Here is a 20,103-nt window from a genome sequence, read left to right as displayed (position 1 = left end):
ACCTGATTGGCTGGCAAGGAAAGTGCTCCAGTTAGCAGTTGCTGCGAGAAATTTAACTCTTCGTGTGTTGGTGAGTATTGTGATTGGTAGGTAAAATCTTTATTCCTTTCACATAGTAATTATTTGATACTATATTTGTAATCAGTTAGGGTAAAGGGTAAAAATGGCAGGAGATCCCAGACCCGTGTTATGCTCCTCGTGCGCAATGTGGGAGTTCAGGGACGCGGCCGATGCCCCCGACTCCGTCATGTGCGGGAAGTGTGTCCAGCTGCAGCTCCTGTTAGACCGCATGACGGCTCTGGAGCTGCGAATGGACTGACTTTAGAGCATCCGCGATGCTGAGGAGGTCGTGGATAGCACGTTTAGTGAGTTGGTCACACTGCAGATTAGAATTGGTGATGGAGACAGGGAATGGGTGACCAAAAGGCAGAGAAAGAGAAGGAAGGCAGTGCAGGTGTCCCCTACGGTCATCTCCCTCCAAAACAGGTATACCGTTTTGGATACTGTTGGAGGAGATGACTCACCAGGGGAAGGCAGTCGTAGCCAGGCTCATGGCACCGTGGCTGGCTCTGCTGCACAGAAGGGCGGGAAAAAGACTGGCAGGGCTATAGTCATAGGGGATTCAATTGTAAGGGGAGTAGACAGACGTTTCTGTGGTCGAAAATGAGACTCCCAAATGGCATGTTGCCTCCCGGGTGCGCGGGTCAGGGATGTCTCCGATCGGCTGCAGGACATACTGAAGGGGGAGGGTGAACAGCCAGTTGTCGTGGTGCATATAGGCACCAACGATATAGGTAAAAAAAAGGGATGAGGTCCTACAATCAGAATTTAGGGAGTTAGGAGATAAGTTAAAAAGTAGGACCTCACAGGTAGTAATCTCAGGATTGCTACCAGTGCCACGGGACAGTCAGAGTAGAAATTCAAAAATAGTCAGAATGAATACGTGGCTTGAGAGATGGTGCAGGAGGGAGGGGTTCAGATTTTTGGGACATTGGAACCAGTTCTGGGGGCGGTGGGACCATTACAAACCGGATGGTCTACACCTGGGCAGGACTGGAACCAACGTCCTATGGGGTGCTTTTGCTAACACTGTTGGGGAGGTTTTAAACTAATGTGGCAGGGGGATGGGAACCAGATTAGGAAGTTAGAGGTCAGTAAAGAAGCAGCAACTAAAGCCAGTAAGGTACGAGACAATAAACTCAATGTGACTAAGAGGAAGAGTAAACAGGGAAGAGATGATGAACGCAAAGGGACAGGTGGTTTAAGGTGCATTTGTGTTAATGCGAGAAGTGTAGCAGGTAAGGCAGATGAACTTAGGGCTTGGATCAGTACCTGGGAATATGATGTTATTGGTATTACTGAGACTTGGTTGAGGGAAGGGCAGGACTGGCAACTGCATATCCCAGGGTATAGATGCTTCAGGAGGGATAGAGAGGGAGGTAGAAGGGGTGGAGGAGTTGCATTACTCGTCAGAGATGATATCACAGCTGTGATTAAGGAGGGCACGATGGAGGATTCGAGCACTGAGGCAATATGGGTGGAGCTGAGAAATAGGAAGGGTGCAGTAACATTGTTGGGACTTTACTACAGACCTCCCAAAAGCGAGCATGAAGTAGAGGTACAAATATGCAGACAGATTATAGAAAAATGTAGGAGCAATAGGGTGGTTGTGATGGGAGATTTTAACTTCCCCAACATTGAATGGGATTAGTGTAGTGTTGGAGGCGTAGATGGAGCAGAGTTTGTAAGGAGCATCCAGGAGAGTTTTTTAGAGCAGTATGTAAATAGTCCAACTCGGGAAGAGGCCATACTGGACCTGGTATTGGGGAATGATTCCAGCCAGGTGGTTGATGTTTCAGTCGGTGATTACTTTGGGAATAGCGATCACAATTCCGTAAGTTTTAGAATACTCATGGACAAGGACAAGAGTGGTCCAAAAGGAAGAGTACTAAATTGGGGAAAGTCAGAGTATAACAAAATTCGGCAGGAGCTAGGGAATGTGGATTGGGAGCAGCTGTTTAAGGGTAAATCCACATTTGAAATGTGGGAATCTTTTAAGGAAAGGTTGATTAGAGTGCAGGACAGACATGTTCCTGTGCAAATGAAAGATAGAAATAGCCTTTTTCTCTCACGTCCATAGGGTTTATTCCCGGATAGACTTTTTTGTCCTGAGCAGGGGGTTGATCCCGAGGGTGCAGGATGCCGAGTATTCGGCCATAGCGATTTCGGACCATGCCCCGCACTGGATTGATCTGGAGATGGGGGAGGCACGGGACCAGCGCCCACTCTGGCACCTGGATGTGGGGATGCTGGCGGAGGAGGAGGTGTGTAAGAGGGTTCGGAGAAGCATTGAGGGGTATCTGGATACCAATGATACGGGGGAGGTCCAGGTGGGGATGGTCTGGGAGGCTCTGAAAGCAGTGATCCGGGGGGAGCTGATCTCCATCCGGGCCCACAGGGAAAGGAGGGAGAGGAAGGAGAGGGAGAGACTGGTGGGAGAGCTTCTGGAGGTGGACAGGAGATATGCGGAGGCACCGGAGGAAGGGCTGCTGGGAGAACGGCGCAGGTTGCAGGCCAATTTTGACTTGTTGACCACCAGAAAGGCGGAGACACAGTGGAGGAGGGCGCAGGGCGCGGTATATGAGTATGGAGAGAAGGCGAGCAGGATGTTGGCGCATCAGCTCCGTAGGCGAGATGCGGCTAGGGAAATTGGGGGAGTGAAGGATGGGGTGGAAATGTAGTGCAGTAGGGGACAGAAGTAAACGGGGTCTTTAGGGACTTTTACGAGGGATTGTACCGGTCGGAACCTCCAAGGGGGAGAGAGGGGATGGAGAGCTTCATGAACAGGCTTCCCAAGGGTTCAAGAGAGGCTGGTTGAGGGGCTGGGGGCGCCGATAGAGTTGGAGCTAGTCAGGGGGATTGGGCAAATGCAGTCAGGTAAGGCCCCGGGGCCGAACGGGTTCCCGGCAGAATTTTACAAAAAATATGCGGACCTGGTGGGTCCCCTGCTGGTGCGAACTTTCAATGAGGCGTGGGAGGGGGGGGGGGGGGGCTTTGCCCCCGACGATGTCGCGGGCACTGATCTCTTTGATCCTAAAACGGGATAAGGACCCCTTGCAGTGCGGATCATATAGGCCTATCTCACTCCTTAACGTAGACGCTAAGTTGCTGGCGAAGATCCTGGCTACCAGGATAGACGATTGTGTGCCAGAGGTAATTCATGAAGATCAGACAGGGTTTGTCAAGGGGCGGCAGCTCAACATGAATGTGCGGAGACTGCTCAATGTTATCATGATGCCGGCAGTGGAGGGGGAGGCGGAGATAGTGGTGGCGCTGGATTCAGAGAAGGCGTTTGATAGAGTTGAGCGGGGGTACCTATGGGAGGTGCTGGAGAGGTTTGGATTTGGGGAGGGATTCATCAAATGGGTGAGGCTGCTTTACGCGGCGCCGATGGCGAGTGTAGTCACAAATGGAAGGAGATCGGAGTATTTTAGGCTTTATCGTGGGACCAGGCAGGGGTGTCCCCTGTCCCCCCTGCTCTTTGCACTGGCGATTGAACCGCTGGCCATGGCGTTGAGGGAGTCAGGGAAGTGGAGGGGTCTGGTGCGGGGGGGGGGGGGGGGGGGGGGGGGGGGGGGGGGGGGGAGCACCGGGTATCGCTGTATGCGGACGACCTGCTGTTATATGTGGCGGACCCAGAGGGGGGAATGCCGGGGGTGATGGAACTGTTAGCGGAATTTGGGGGCTTCTCGGGCTATAAGCTGAATTTAGGAAAGAGCGAGGTATTTGTAGTGCACCCAGGAGATCAGGAGGAGGGAATTGGGAGGCTCCCCTTCAGGAGGGCAGTGAAGAGTTTCAGGTACCTGGGGGTGCAGGTGGCCAGGAGTTGGGGGGCTCTTCATAAGCTTAACTTCACCAGACTAGTGGAACAGATGGAGGAGGAATTTAAAAGGTGGGACATGGTGCCGCTATCGCTGGCGGGCAGAGTGCAATCCGTCAAAATGACGGTTCTCCCGAGGTTCTTGTTCCTCTTCCAGTGCTTGCCCATCTTTATCCCTAGGGCCTTTTTTAAAAGGGTGACCAGCAGCATCATGGGATTTGTTTGGGCGCATGGCACCCCGAGGGTGAAGAGGGTCTTCTTGGAGCGGAGTAGGGATGGGGGGGGGCTGGCGTTGCCCAACCTCTCGGGGTACTACTGGGCGGCCAACGTGTCGATGGTGCGTAAGTGGGTGATGGAGGGGGAGGGGGCAGCATGGAAACGGATGGAGAGAGCGTCCTGTGGGGATACAAGCCTGGGGGCCCTGGTAACGGCGCCGTGGCCGCTCCCTCCCACGAGGTATACCACGAGTCCGGTGGTGGCGGCTACCCTCAAGATTTGGGGGCAGTGGAGGCGACATAGGGGAGAAGTGGGGGGCTCGATGGAGGCTCCGTTAAGGGGGAACCATAGGTTCGTCCCGGGGAACATGGATGGGGGATTTCGGGGATGGTATAGAGCGGGCATTAGACAGCTGAGGGACCTGTTTATCGACGGAAGGTTTGCGAGCCTGGGGGAGTTGGAGAAGAAATTTGGGCTCCCGCCGGGAAACATGTTTAGATATCTGCAGGTAAAGGCATTTGCTAGACGGCAGGTGGAGGGATTCCCTGCGCTCCCCGCGAAGGGGGTGAGTGACAGGGTGCTCTCGGGGGTCTGGGTCGGGGAGGGGAAGATATCCGATATCTACAAGCTTATGCAGGAGGTGGAAGAGGCGTCAGTAGAGGAGCTGAAAACGAAGTGGGAGGGGGAACTGGGGGAACAGATCGAAGACGGGACATGGGCTGATGCCCTGGAGAGGGTAAATTCTTCCTCCTCGCGTGCGCGGCTTAGCCTCATCCAATTCAAGGTGCTGCATAGGGCCCACATGACTGGGACGAGGATGAGTAGGTTCTTTGGGGGTGAAGATAGGTGTGCCAGGTGCTCGGGGAGTCCAACAAACCATGCCCATATGTTCTGGGCATGCCCGGCACTGGAGGAGTTCTGGAAGGGGGTGGCGAGGACGGTGTCAAGGGTGGTGGGATCCAGGGTCAAGCCAGGATGGGGACTCGCGATCTTTGGGGTTGGGGTAGAGCCGGGAGTGCAGGAGGCGAAAGAGGCCGGTGTGCTGGCCTTTGCGTCCCTAGTAGCCCGGCGAAGGATTTTGCTACAGTGGAAGGACGTGAGGCCCCCAAGCGTGGAGACCTGGATCAATGACATGGCGGGCTTCATTAAGCTTGAGAAGGTTAAATTCGCCCTGAGAGGATCGGTGCAAGGGTTCTTTAAACGGTGGCAACCTTTCCTCGACTTTCTGGCTCAACGATAGGGTACTGGGACAGTAGCAGCAGCAACCCGGGGGGGGGGGAACGTTGATTATGTTGGCTTATTTTATTTAAATTTGATTTATCTAATTTTAATTTATGGTTAAGTTCTCTTGTTTGGGGGGGGGGGGGGGGGGGGGGGGATGTGATACATGTGATGTTACGGTATGGGGGGAATTGTGGGTGTTATGGGGCTGTTAGTTGCATATTACTGCTTTTGCTATACTTGTTATATTTTCTGTAAAAAATGCCAATAAAAATTATTTAAAAATAAAGAAAGATAGAAATAGCAAGATTAGGGAACCATGGATGACAGGTGAAATTGTGAGATTAGCTAAAATGAAAAAGGAAGCATACATAGGATCGAGGCAACTCATAACTGATGAAGCTTTGGAGGAATATCGGGAAAGTAGGACGAATCTCAAACGCGCAATAAAGAGGGCTAAAAGGGGTCATGAAATATCTTTGGCTAACAGGGTTAAGGAAAATCCCAAAGCCTTTTATTCGTATATAAGGAGCAAGAGGGTAACTAGAGAAAGGATTGGCCCACTCAAAGATAAATGAGGGAATTTATGCGTGGACTCAGAGGAAATGGGTGAGATTCTTAATGAGTACTTTGCATTGGTATTCACAAAGGAGAGGGACAAGATGGATGTTGAGGCTAGGGATGGATGTTTAAATACTCTAGGTCAAGTTGTCATACGGAAGGGGGAAGTTTTGGGTATTCTAAAAGACATTAAGGTGGACAAGTCCCCAGGACCGGATGGGATCTGTCCCAGGTTACTGAGGGAAGCGAGGGTTGAATTAGCTGGGGCCTTAACAGACATCTTTGCAGCATCCTTGAGCACGGGTGAGGTCCCGGAGGACTGGAGAATTGCTAATGTTGTCCCTTTGTTTAAGAAGGGTAGCAGGGATAATCCAGGGAATTATAGACCTGTGAGCTTGACGTCAGTGGTAGGCAAACTGTTGGAGAAGACACTGAGGGATAGGATCTATTCACATCTGGAAGAAAATAGACTTTATCAGTGATAGGCAGCATGATTTTGTGCAGGGAAGGTCATGTTTTACAAACCTAATAGAATTCTTTGAGGAAGTGACAAAGTTAATTGATGAGGGAAGGGCTGTAGATGTCATATACATGAACTTCAGTAAGGCGTTTGATACGGTTTCCCATGGCAGGTTGATGGAAAAAGTGAAGTCGTATGGGGTTCAGGGTGTACTAGCTAGATGGATAAAGAACTGGCTGGGCAACAGGAGACAGAGAGTAGTGGTGGAAGGGAGTGTCTCAAAATGGAGATGGGTGACTAGTGGTGTTCCACAGGGATCCGTGCTCGGACCACTGCTGTTTGTGATGTACATAAATGACCTGGAGGAAGGTATAGGTGGTCTGATTAGCAAGTTTGCAGATGATACTAAGATTGGTGGAGTTGCAGATAGCGAGGAGGACTGTCAGAGAATACAACAAAATATAGATAGATTGCAGAGTTGGGCAGAGAAATGGCAGATGGAGTTCAATCCAGGCAAATGCGAGCTGATGCATTTTGGAAGATCAAATTCAAGAGTGGACTATATGGTCAATGGAAGTGTCTTGGGGAAAATTGATGTACAGAGAGATCTGGGAGTTCAGGTCCATTGTACCCTGAAGGTGGCAACGCAGGTTGATAGAGTGGTCAAGAAGGCATACAGCATGCTTGCCTTCATCGGACGGGGTATTGAGTACAAGAGTCGGCAGGTCATGTTACAGTTGTATAGGACTTTGGTTCGGCCACATTTGGAATACTGCGTGCAGTTCTGGTCGCCACATTACCAGAAGGATGTGGATGCTTTGGAGAGGGTGCAGAGGAGGTTCACCAGGATATTGCCTGGTATGGAGGGTGCTAGCTATGAAGAAAGGTTGAGTAGATTAGGATTGTTTTCGTTGGAAAGACGGAGGTTGAGGGGGGACCTGATTGAGGTCTACAAAATTATGAGAGGTATGGACAGGGTGGATAGCAACAAGCTTTTCCCAAGAGTGGCGGTGTCAGTTACAAAGGGTCACGATTTCAAGGTGAGGGGGAGAAAATTTAAGGGAGATGTGCGTGGAAAGTTTTTTACGCAGAGGGTGGTGGGTGCCTGGAACGCTTTACCAGCGGAGGTGGTAGAGGCGGGCATGATAGCATCATTTAAGAGGCATCTTACAGGTATATGAACGGGCGTGGAACAAAGGGAAGTAGACCTTGGAAAATAGGAGACAGGTTTAGATAAAGGATCTGGATCGGCGCAGGCTGGGAGGGCCGAAGGGCCTGTTCCTGTGCTGTAATTTTCTTTGTTCTTGTGCAGAAATTTAGAACGAAGGGGCATAGTTTCAAAATAAGGGGCTTGCCATTTAGAGGGAGATGAGGAGACATTTATTTTCTCAGAGGCTTATTAGTCTTTGGAATTCTCTTCCCCAGTGAACAGTAGATGCTGGTGCATTGAATATGTTCAAGGCTGGGTTAGACTGATTTTTGATTGGCAAGAGAGTCAAATCATGAAGGTCAGACAGGAAAGTGGAGTTAAGGTCATATCAGAACAGCCATGATCTTACTGAATGGCAAAGCAGTCTCGAGAGGTCGAATGGCCTTCCACTGATCCCATTTCTTATATTCTTAAGATGCAATATAAATGTAAGTTGCTCTTATCAATTGCTCTGTCATGGTCACAAACCCTTCTGAAAATACAAGCCGGTATGCTGGACTTGCCAGGCTTACTTCTCATTGGTTGCTCCAAGAGAACCCAGAAGGCCTCAACTTGTACAACTTCCATTTCTTTCTTCAAGGCTGGCATATAGTCTCAAGCTCGCAACAGTCAACTGGCATCCATTGATTATCACTTGTGATCACACCATTAGAAGATTGGCAAGACTACAGCTCTCTTTTATGGCATCTGAACTGCTCCTCTGCAAGCTGGCTTTCTTTTGCCTTCAGGACATATTAATAGTGGTGAAGTCTGTAAACAGAATGTGTGATTACAGAAGCTGACACAGTCAGCCTGAATAAAACAAATCTTCAACTGCCCCCTCTTCTCTGTAAATAAGTAGCCCACAGAGAATAGCTTTTCAAGCTGATTCAGACTGACAAGTAAACAGTGCGCCCAGCCGTGCTGAGAAGGAATGGATTTATTCTTGGCAGTTTGTGCTTGATGCAGCAGAGGTAACCGCTGCAAGTCAAGGCACTGAGCACTAGCATCCTTCTCCAGGAAAGGAATCAGCTCATCTTCGATAGACACATTTACACATTCTGCTGCAAAACAAATGGTTTATTCATGCCAAGCTGTGTGGCAAACCCCAGTAACAAACAGCATGGTACTTAAGAGACAATTTCTTAAAATGTGCAGCGCTGCCACTGTAAACCACAGAAAAGCATTTGAAGCACAGGACTGAAATTAAGACATTATGTTTTCCAAATTCTATTAATATTTATAACGCATGGCAGCACGGTGGCCTAGTGGTTAGCACAGCTGCCTCACGGCGCTGAGGTCCCAGGTTCGATCCCGGCTCTGGTTTACTGTCCGTGTGGAGTTTGCACATTCTCCCCGTGTCTGCGTGGGTTTCGCCCCCACAACCCAATAATGTGCAGAGTAGGTGGATTGGTCACGCTAAATTGCCCCTTAATTGGAAAAAATAATTGGGTAATCTAAATTTTTTTTTTTTTTAATATTTATAACGCACATTTATTTACATTGCTGCAACATTTTACTTCCCAATTGTAGCCTACAATACAATTGCAGAGCCAATGTAAGGTTTGTAAAACCACTTAGAAACTAGGAACACACTGCAGTTAATATTAAACCAATATTTTTCTGATAGTCGGGAGTGTGAGAAAATTATTAACCAGCGGACTCCAATGAAAATCTCATTTGAGTCAATACACATGTGCAGGATTTTTCAGACGGCAGACTTTCTCTCTCTTCCCCTCTGACCCCAGCAGCCCTCCAGCCATTTAACATTCTGAAAAGTATTAACTGTCTTTTCTGCAGCTGGGACTTTTGCCTCTCAAACAGGTGGACCTTCTAGCTCAGAGAGCTATCGGCCAATTTGATTGGCCAGCTGCTCTGTAGTTCCAGTAGCGTCAGTGACTGGGGGGGGGGGGGGGGGGGGGGGGGCACGCAAGCTCTTTGTATCCATTGCATGTGGATATTCCCAAGAACCTACACTGCAATACTAGTTTCCAGAGTAAGAAATATTACCCCTTAAACTCCTAACCTCTAAATAAATGAAGGAAAATGTATTTTATATTTGTGAATCAGCATGTGTCATTGCGGTCACTGAGCTAATTAGTACCAATACACAAAAGGGAAAGTGCCCTTTGGCAAATCCATCTTCTGTGCAATAGTCTTAATTCAACACCTCCAATTGCAGCTATATATTGTGACACAATTATTCATTGTCAGAATGAGATAATTGGGGAATTTCTCCAGAAATCACGTGTGGAGACCATACTGCTGCACTTGACTTGGATTAATACCGAGCACTTAATCTGTTTGTAACTATCTACCAGTCACTGCACATTGCTGGAGACACCACCTCGCTTTAATCAGGAGAGGTTTGCTGTGGTTTGCTTGTCCTTTTTGCTGTGGCTAATAAATGATCTTTTTCAATGGATTCTGTAAATAGAACATGCTTGCTGGGAAAAAAAATCCCTGTCTGACACAGTGGTGTCAACACTCTGCCCAATTAACTTGCAGTGGTGTTGCATCGGAAGACAAATTACCAGTACTTATTTCACCCTCTTATTTATGTAGCTACTCAGGTCAGTCGATCTGCTGTCATGCTACGGTATGTCAATTGTCTGTCTTGCGCCAGCCTCACACTTCCCCTGGAGCTCGTCAGCAACCATTCTGTGGCATCCATCTTCCAATTACATCTAGGTTGGCCCCTCTTTTAGCTGCCCTCCACTTTGCCATCCACAAGAGACCTCTGGAGCATTTCAGTTCTGATCAAAAGGCTGAAATGCGGACGTTTTATTTTCTGGATATCATTTTTGAGAGTTCTTTCAGCAGAATCAGAAGAGGCCCCACAAAATATCTTAGATCAAGTAAAGTTTAGAAGTCAGAAGGAATACTTTAGAAGAAACTGCAGCAAAGGTCCAAGTGGTTGCTATCACCAATGTACAAAGCCTCAGTCTGGGACATACCCAAGGTATATTTAGGTTAAAGTAGTGCGAATGAGAGGAGCTACCAGATTCTCCCTCAGAAAAGTGTTCCAAAGTATTAATTATCTTGAAAAACAGGATCAGTAGCCCAGGCCTTTGGTATTGTGGGTCCACAGGTCTGCTGTTAGAACAAGGTTGTGCTACCTGAACACAAGTGGTTGGTTCCTCATGGATGTATGTCTTTAGATCAGGTCTTTCTATGTTGCAATGCACTCAACTGGCCCACAGAGAATAGCTAGTTAGAAACATAGGGACAGCAGTAGGTCATTCAGCCCTTCTAGCCTGCTTCACCATTCAATTAGATCATCGTAATTCCACCTAGCTGGCTTGGTTTCGTATCCCTGCACACCCTTGCCTAAAATTTTTTATCAGGCTCAGTTTTGAAAGGAGATGGAGAAAAAGCTATCCGACTATGAGGACGAGTTGGTCGTATTGGCCCTTTAGGCGGCGGCGCAGGATGACCTCCACAAGAAGTGGCAGGAGGCTGGAGGACCTAGAAAACAGGTCCAGGAGACAGAACCTGAGAATTGTGGGCCTCCCTGTAGGTGTGGAGGGGTCAGGTGCAGGAGCATTTGTGTCCAAGATGCTGGAGACGCTGATAGGGACGGGGGTATTCCCTCGACCCCTGGAGCTGGACGGGGCGCACAGAGCCCTCGCAAGGAAGCCCAAGGCGAATGAACCGCCGAGGGCCATGGTGGTGAGATTTCATCGCTTCTCGGACAAGGAACTTGTCTTGCGGAGGGCAAAAAAAGAACGGAGCAGCAGATGGGAGAACAGCGTGATACGCATCTACCAGGACCTGGGTGCGGAGCTGGCCAAGAGGCGTGCTGGATTCAACCGGGTGAAGGCGACCCTCTTCAGCAAGGACGTGAAATTTGGGATGCTGCACCCAGCGAGGCTATGGGTCACGTACAAGGAACAGCATCACTATTTTGAGACGCCGGACGAGGCGTGGTCATTCGTCAAACAAGAAAAGCTGGACTCGAAAAGAACAGTTAAGCTTTGCTGGATAGCGGCGGTGGGGCTGGGTAACACAGTACCATTTCTAATATAAGATTGTAGACAATGTTGGGTGCGTGTAAGGGCTGTGGTGGTGGCTGGAGGGCGCAGTGTTTTCGGCAAAGTTGAGATACGGAGGGGGGAGGGGGCCCTGTACTTCGTGCGAATTTTCAGGAAGTTGGAGTCTTGGTTCAACAAGTGTCTCCTCACGGGGCAATGTTAGTGTCTTCTGTTTATTTTGTTTTGTATTACTATGTACTCACTGGGGCTGGAGAGGTAGTTTAATTGGTTTATTCATGTGGGGAGAGGGGTCGGACGATGAGGCGGCAGTCTGATCGGCACCAGGGGCGGGAGCTGCCAGAGTCAGCTGACTCTCGGGAGCGTAGTGGGGGGGGTGAGCAAGTGCTCAGCTGGTGCTTGGCAGGGGGTTTTGGGTCGTGGGGCTGTTGGGGGGGATGCTGCTTTGCTGACAGAGGAGGTATCAATTTTGGGTACCAATTGAGGGTCGGGGGCGGCGGCTCCCTGTGGGGGCGCTCGAGGAAGCGAAGGGCATGGGCTCGAGGTTGGCCAAGAAAGGGCGATGGCTAGTCAGCAGGGGGGTGGGGGGTTAGCCCCCCGTCCAGGCTGACCACGTGGAATGTGAGGGGTTTGAATGGACCGGTCAAAAGAGCGCACGTGTTCGTGCATCTAAAGGGGTTAAAGGCAGACGTAGCAATGCTTCAGGAGACACATTTAAAGCTTGCAGATCACACGAGATTGAGAAAGGGATGGGTAGGCCAGGTGTTCCATTCAGAGCTGGATTCGAAGACCAGGGGGTAGCAATTCTGATCAGTAAGGGTGTGGCATTCGAGACTGGGAGAATTGTGGCAGATAAGGGGGGCAGGTATATAATGCTGAGTGGAAAGTGGGAGGGGATCCGGGTGGTGTTTGCTCCGAATTGGGATGATGTGGAATTTATGAGACGCTGCTCGGCAAAATCCCGGACTTAGTCACACAACCTTATCACGGGGGGGAGACTTTAACACAGTCATTGACCGTGAGCTAGACCGGTAGAAGTCCAGGACAGGGAAGCGACTGGCAGTGGCTGGGGGGGGGGCCTGGATCCCTGGAGATCCGCGTGGCCGAGAGCGAAGGAGTTCTCTTTTTTCTCCCACGTTCATAAGGTTTATTCCCGCATAGACTTCTTTGTCTTAAGCAGGGCGTTTATCCCAAAGGTGGCGGGGACAGAATACTCAGCAATCACAGTCTCGGACCATGCCCCGCACTGGGTGGACCTGCAGCTTAGTGAGGAGAGAGGGCAGTGCCCACTCTGGAGACTGGATGTGGGGCTGTGGGCGGACGAAGAGGTTTGCGGGCGGATTAGCAGGAACATCCAGGATTAGCTGGAAACAAACGATACGGGTGAGGTAGCAGCAGAAACGGTCTGGGAGGCTCTGAGGGCAGTTGTCAGAGGGGAACTCATCTCAATTCGATCCCATAGGGAAAAGAGAGAAAGAGCGGAGAGGGAGAGACTGGTGGAGGAGATACTCCCAGTGGACCGGAGATACGCGGAGGCCCCCGAGGCGGGGCTACTGAGCAGTGGAGTCTGCAGACGGAGTTTGAACTGCTGACCACAGGTAAAGCGTTAGCACAGCTGAGGAAGACAAGGGGGCAGTCTATGAGTACAGGGAGAAAGCGAGTAGAATGCTGGCACACCAACAGAGAAAGAGGGAGGCGGCCAGGGAAATCGGGGGAGTAAAGAATAAGGAGGGTAACATGGGTCTTGGATCCAGGGGGCGTGAACAGAGTCTTTTAAGGAATTCTATAGTAAACTATACGAGTCGGAGCCCCCGACGGGAGCGGAAGGGATGAGGCAATATTTGGACCAGTTGAGGTTTCCAACGGTGGAGGGGCTGGGGGGCCACGATTAAATTGGAGGAGATTGTCAAGGGTATAGAGGGCATGCAATCGGGTAAAGCCCCGGGGCCGGATGGTTACCAGGTAGAATTCTATAAGAAATGTTCGGAAATATTGAGCCCACTCCTGATGAGGACCTTCAGTGAGGCTAGGGAGAAAGGAACCCTCCCCCCAACAATGTCACAGGCCTTGATCTCACTCATTCTTAAACGAGGGAAGGACCCGGAACATCGCGGGTCATACAGGCCGATTTCGCTTTTAAACGTGGATGCCAAATTGCTAGCTAAGATTCTGGCCACAAGAATTGAAGATTGCGTCCCAGGGGTGATAGAAGAAGACCAGACTGTGTTTGTTAAAGGCAGACAACTCAATACTAATGTCCGGAGACTTTGAATATTATTATGCCCTCAGAGGGAAGTGAGGTGGAAGTGGTAACAGCGATGGACGCAGAGAAAGCCTTTGACAGGGTGGAGTGGGAGTACCTCTGGGAAATGCTGGGGAGGTTCGGGTTTGGTGAGGGCTTTATTGGCTGGATGAAATTGCTGTACCAGGTACCTGTAGCAAATGTATGTACAAACCGGCTGAGGTCGGGGTACTTCGAGCTTCACTGGGGAACGAGGCAGGGGTGTCCCCTCTCCCCGTTACTATTTGCCCTAGCTATAGAACCACTAGCTATGGCGCTGAGAGCCTAGAGGAACTGGCAGGGACTGGGTTTGGGGCGGGGGTGGAATATCGGGTCTCGCTATACGCGGATGATTTGCTCCTGTACATTTCGGACCCTGTGGAGGGGATGGGGAAGGTTGTGCGGATCCTGAGGGATTTTGGTAGTTTTTCAGGTATAAACTGAACATGGGAAATAGCGAGTTGTTTATGATCCACGCCAAAGGGCAGTGTAGCCATCTGGGATGGCCACTTCCAGAATACAAAATGGATGTTTGCAAAGACTATAGGGAACTATGGACAATGCTAAGAAAGCAGGCAGGCACAGAGCCTGTATGCGTATTAGAACCTCAGCCCCCAGACGAGACTGAAACTAAGGCAATTAGCATATTGATGGCCCATCTCCGGGAACAAAGGAATGACACTCAAGTAACCGATACTGTAGCAGACAGCCCGGTGCCAGAAAGACACAAACAAAGCAAGGCCAACGGCCGCTAAAGACACGCCCAGCCATCAGGGCACCCACCCCTTTATTGGTCAAGATCAATATGAGTGATCAAGATACGGCCCAATTAATCGGGGCCAATTCAAGGCCCGCCCAAAAGCTTGCGAAGCCCCTTCGGGTATAAGAAGCCCCCCGAGAGAGAATCGCTCTCTTGGACTCAGCTCTCGAAGCGGAGAGACCCGTCCACCAGCTGCACCAGAAGCAAGTAAGTCTCAGGTCAACACTCGCCATCAGACGGACGACTTTAGCTGTTCTCCTGTTACATCTTCGAACCGAACAGCCTCAGATCCGAACAATGGCCATTGTTCCTCTGACTGAGTGGGCACCCGAAGTTAAGTATAGGCGTTAGCGTTAGAGGTAGTTTAGTTTAAGGTATTTTGTGCATGAGTAGATATTACTGTGTGTAAATAAATAGTATTGACTTTGAACTAACTAACTGGTGTATTGGTTCTTTGATCAGTATTCAGGTTTGAACCTTGTGGTGGTATTGAAAGGTACCTAGCGACTCTAGAGCAAACATAATTAGGATTAAGGAAGGCAACCATATTGACCGCTGTATTTATAACCAGATAAATATAGCAACAGCAGGAGGAGAGACTGAAAGAGCTGCCGCTCAGGATGGTAGAGAAAAGTTTTCGTTACCTGGATATACGAGGCCAGGAAATGGGATGCCCTGCACAGGCTCAACCTGACTCGGTTGGTGGAGCAAATGGAAGGGAACTTTAAAAGGTGGGACATGCTCCCGCTGTCACTGGCAGGGAGGGTGCAGACCGTGAAAATGAATGTCCTCCCCAGATTTTTGTTTGTCTTTCAGTGCCTCCCCATCTTCATCCCTAAGGCCTTTTTTAAGCGGCTGAGTAGGATCATTACGGGCTTTGTGTGGGCGAATAAGTCCCCGCGAGTAAGGAGTTCACTGTTGGAGTGTAGTCGGGGGGTGGAGGGGTTGGCGCTGCCGAACTTTCACAACTACTACTGGGCGGCTAATATAGCTATTATTAGGAAGTGGGCGATGGGGGCATAGGAGCAGCTGGAGGTGGCGTCATGTAAAGGTACTAGTCTGGGAGCTTTGATAACGGCTCCTGTGCCGTTCTCGCTGACCCGTTACTGCACAAGTCCAGTGGTGGTGGCGACACTGCGGATCTGGGGACAGTGGAGGAGTTAGAAGAAGGTGGAGGGAGCGTCTGTCTGGACCCCGAAATGCAACAACCACAGGTTTGTCCCGGGTAGATGGATGGTGGGTTCCAGAGCTGGCAGAGGGCAGGCATCAGAAAGATGGAAGATCTGTTCATAGACGGAAGCTTTCCCTGTTTGAAGATGCTAGAGGACAAATTTAATCTGCCGCCAGGAAATGCCTTTAAATATCTGCAAGTACGAGCTTTCCTGAAAAAACAGGTAGTGGCCTTTCCGACGCTGCTGCCACTGAGGATACAGGACAGGGTGGTCTCCGGCACCTGGGTGGGGGAGGGGAGGGTGTTGGATATCTACCAGGAACTACAGGAGGTGGAGGAAACCCCGGTGGAGGAGCTCAAGGGCAAGTGGGAGGAGGAGCTAGGCGAGAAGTTGGAAGCGGGTCTGTGGGCATAGGTCCTGGGCAGGGTTAATGCCTCCTCATCATGTGCCAGGCTCAGTCTAATTCATTATAAGGTGGTCCACCGGGCACACATGACGGCAGCGAGAATTAGCAAGTGTTTTGGGGTAGAAGACAGTTGTATGAGATGCAAGGGCAGCCCTGCAAACCATGTCCACATGTTTTGGGCATGTCCGGAGCTTAGAGAGTTCTGGCAAGGGTCCGCGACGGCAATGTCCAAGGTACTTAACACATGGGTGGTGCCGAGTCCAGAGATAGTGATCTTTGCAGTGTCAGAAGACCCGGGAGTTCAGGGGGCGAAAGAGACCGACGTTGTGGCCTTTGCCTCCCTAGTAGCCCTGAGATGGATTTTATTAATGTGGAGGGACTCAAAGCCCCCGAATGTAGAGACTTGGGTTAACTACATGGATGGGTTCCTCAGCCTCAAGAAAATAAAGTTTGCTTTAAGAGGGTCTATGCTAGGGTTCTGGAGGTGGCAGCCGTTCATCGACTTTCTCGGGGAAAATTAAATGTCAGCAGCAGCAATCCGGGGGGGGGGGGGGGGGGGGGGGGGGGGGTGCTGCTTCATTGGGATGGTGTGGGAAGACTGAGTAGGTGGGGTAATGTCTATTTAATTGTTATTGTATATTCTCTTTTTACACTATGTTAATGTTCACTCTAGTTTGTTTTATTATGGTTACTACTGTTTTATTATGAAAAATTCTGCAAACCTGAATAAAAATACTTTTTAAAAAATGGATGAAAGAGAATTCCAGCTTTCCACTACCCTTGGAAGAGGACACTCTTCCCAGATGGTAAACTGCAAGACTAATGGAACAGAAGCAAGTTTCGGCCATTTGATCAGAACTGAATGAAGACTAATGAAACTTAAAAGCATTGTCAAACCAGAGTCAAGTGAAAACATTCTTGCTTCTGGAACCACCCGAGTTAGAGTGCCCATCCTTTTACATTGATACAAATCCAAGTTAAAAAGCACGCCCAAATAAAACTGGAGTAATTTTCATGCTCACTAGAACCGCTATACCTGCACAGCACCCATACCTTTCTAAACTTCTCCATCTGTTTGTATGTGTCAGGATCCAACTCTTGAGATACATCCTTCATCCAGAGCAGTGCCCCCCTGTACTCTGTTCGAGACTGTTCCATTCGATTCACAGTGAGAAGTGTGTCGGTGACTGCTCGGCGCCGGAATGTTTCTACTTCCTGCTCCAGTCGGAATAGCGGAGCCCGCAACGCTAATCTGGGATGGGAAAAGAGGAAGAGCAGGTGGATGGTACAACAGCAGACTTACTTTGCATATTGGTATACCAGGTACGGCAGATCAGGCTAAAAACCAACATACAATGGCTTTGTACAATGTTGTTAATTCAACAGCTCATGTCATTCTCCCTACCAGTGAGATCTACAAGCTCATTCGCTTCAGGCATTAAACATGCCTGGAACAAAACCATAATTGTACCGTTGGGCGCTTCTCAGTGCACAGTATGGGACAATTGAAACATTAGATACTTCACTGAAATCTTCCCTGAGACAACACTCAATACAATACATCTTTCTCTGCAATGACATCCCTATTATCAAATTTACAACCAATTTCAACAACAATGTTAAATATGCCCCTCTCTGCATATCATCTTATCTAACTAGCTTTCAGAATCCCACTGGAGAAACAGGTTTGCCGAATGCTTTTGGACTGGAACTTAAAAGGCGGAATCTGCAAATTCAGTATCATCTGAGAATTCAACTATAGTTTGTATACTTTGGCAATCTAAAAGTTACCTTGTACTAATGAGACATTAGGGGAGCTTGAAGTTCATTTTTATTCAATTGAACCACATGTCATACATACAATTTGCTCACAAACACTAACAGCATGCACTGTATCTCCACCGATTATTCTATTTTTCAACATCAAGCATGCACATGATAAAGGTAAACACCAGGTCAGGCAACAAGCCACAGCAAGTAAGGGGGGGGGGGTTGTTGTTGTTGAGCCCTAGTGAGCAAGTATACCTTTGCTTTGCAGAACCACACAGAGCCTTACTGGTAGCATTCATCATCCTCCCAGCTGGGGTTTTATCCTGTTCGCTCTGTCTCCTCAGGAACATGCCCAGCTCATTTTCTTCCTGGGATAGAACTGCAATGTACAAATCAGACAGCCATTACCATTAAAATCAGAAAAGTGCTGCTGAGATTCATGATCAGACAGTTGCCCTCCTAAAATAAATTATAATTCAGATATTAAGTATTGCATTTATATGGCTCCTTTTAGGGCAGCACAAGTGATTAGCACTGTGGCTTCACAGCGCCAGGGTCCCAGGTTCGATTCCCCGCTGGGTCACGGTCTGTGCAGGTGTGCACGTTCTCCAAGGTCTGCGTGGGTTTCCTCCGGGTGCTCTGGTTTCCTCCCACAGTCCAAAGATGGGCAGGTTAGGTGGATTGGCCACGCTAAATGACCCTTAGTGCCCAAAAAAGGTTAGGAGGGGTTATTGGGTTACGGGGATAGGGTGGAAGTGAGGGCTTAAGTGGGTTGGTGCAGACTCGATGGGCCAAATGGCCTCCTTCTGCACTGTATGTTCTATGTTTAACATAGCAAAGGAGTTTCATAGGGGCATAAGGAAAAAATGGGCACTGAGCCAAGACTTTGGGAGGGGGCAAGACTGCAAAATTAGTTAAAGAGGTTAATATTAAAGAGAATCTTAAAGGAAGAAGCATACTGGCATTTTACAAGGCAATTTGAGACTGTCGGCTTACTTGGCTGAAGACATGATTGTCAGTGGTCGGTGAAAGAAGGGGGCAATAGGCAAGAGGATCAGAGTCCAGGGGTGGGGGTGGTGGAGCAGGAAAGATGGTAGGGCTGGAGACTATTAGACATGGAGGGTGAAGTCAGAAGGGATTTGAACACAAGCATGAGGCATTGTTGGGCCATGAGTCAACATAGATCAGTGAAGGGAAGGTCATGAGTGACTGGAACCTGGTCGGTGCTGATATGGGACCAGCAGAGATTTAAACAAACTGAAGTTTATAACGGGTGGAGAACTGGCACATTGGCTTTAGAATAGTCAAATCTGGAGGTGACAATACATGGGTGAATGACCCACCAGCAGATGGGCAGAGCACAGGATCTTACAAAGATACATCTTCGTAATGGAGAGAAAGAAAGGGTCAGAATTATTATTATTATCTGGCTGTTTTCCCACGAGGCAAAGTTTTAGCTAAGACAGTCCATAAAAGAGAGGATTTAAGGCTGATCATCTCCAACAATGTCTAGCTCCCGTATACACCATGGTCAGAATCACTCAGATAACTCGAGGATCTGCCCAACCTATGAACATCAGTAAAGGGCCTCCAGCCCAAGGTCAGAGGTAGCAGTGTCACCAAATTTTGACCCAAATAGGAACACAGGAAAAAGAGGAGGCCATTCAGCCCCTCGAGCCTGTCCCACCATTCAATGAGATCATGGCTGATCTGTGACCTAACTCCACATCCCTGCCTTTGGCCCATATCCCTTAATACCTTTGCTTAACTAAAATCTATCTATCTCAGATTTAACATTAACAACTGTTCTAGCTTCAGCTGCTGTTTGTGGGAGAGATTTCCAAACTCTCCCAGCCTTCTGAGTGAAGAAGTGCTTCCAAACATCTCTCCTGAACGGTCTAGTCCTAAGTTTTGGACTATGTCCCCTAGTTTTTGAATCTCCAAATAGTGAAAATAGTTTATCTTTATCTGGTCTGTCTTTCACTGTTAATATATTGAATACTTCATTCAAATCACCCCATACCCATCTAAATTCTAGCGAAAACAGGCTATTTTGCGTAATCGTTCCTCGTAACTCAACCCCTGTAATCCAGGTATCATTTTTGTAAACATTAAATGGAACTTTGAACATTCATTAGCTTTTACTGTGGGCACCTAGGTTTGAAACCAGATAGAGTTGACTAAATCACACGTGA

General features: G+C 49.0%; 1 protein-coding gene across 4 annotated transcripts in view; it reads right to left on the bottom strand.

Annotated features, from left to right (window-relative positions):
- Positions 1-20,103, bottom strand: part of ical1 (islet cell autoantigen 1-like) — a 185,919-nt gene that overhangs the window by 105,910 nt on the left and 59,906 nt on the right. For all 4 annotated transcript variants that reach the window (XM_038786907.1, XM_038786891.1, XM_038786882.1 and 1 more), the window contains exons 5-6: positions 18,164-18,287; positions 17,192-17,390 (exon numbers count right to left, since the gene is read on the bottom strand). In XM_038786907.1, the coding sequence (XP_038642835.1) occupies positions 17,192-17,390; positions 18,164-18,287 (323 nt within the window). The remainder of the gene's footprint in view (positions 1-17,191; positions 17,391-18,163; positions 18,288-20,103) is intronic.

Source organism: Scyliorhinus canicula, chromosome 2 (assembly GCF_902713615.1).
Source record: "Scyliorhinus canicula chromosome 2, sScyCan1.1, whole genome shotgun sequence".
NCBI lineage: Eukaryota > Metazoa > Chordata > Chondrichthyes > Carcharhiniformes > Scyliorhinidae > Scyliorhinus > Scyliorhinus canicula.
This window is presented reverse-complemented; position numbering and strand designations above follow the sequence as displayed.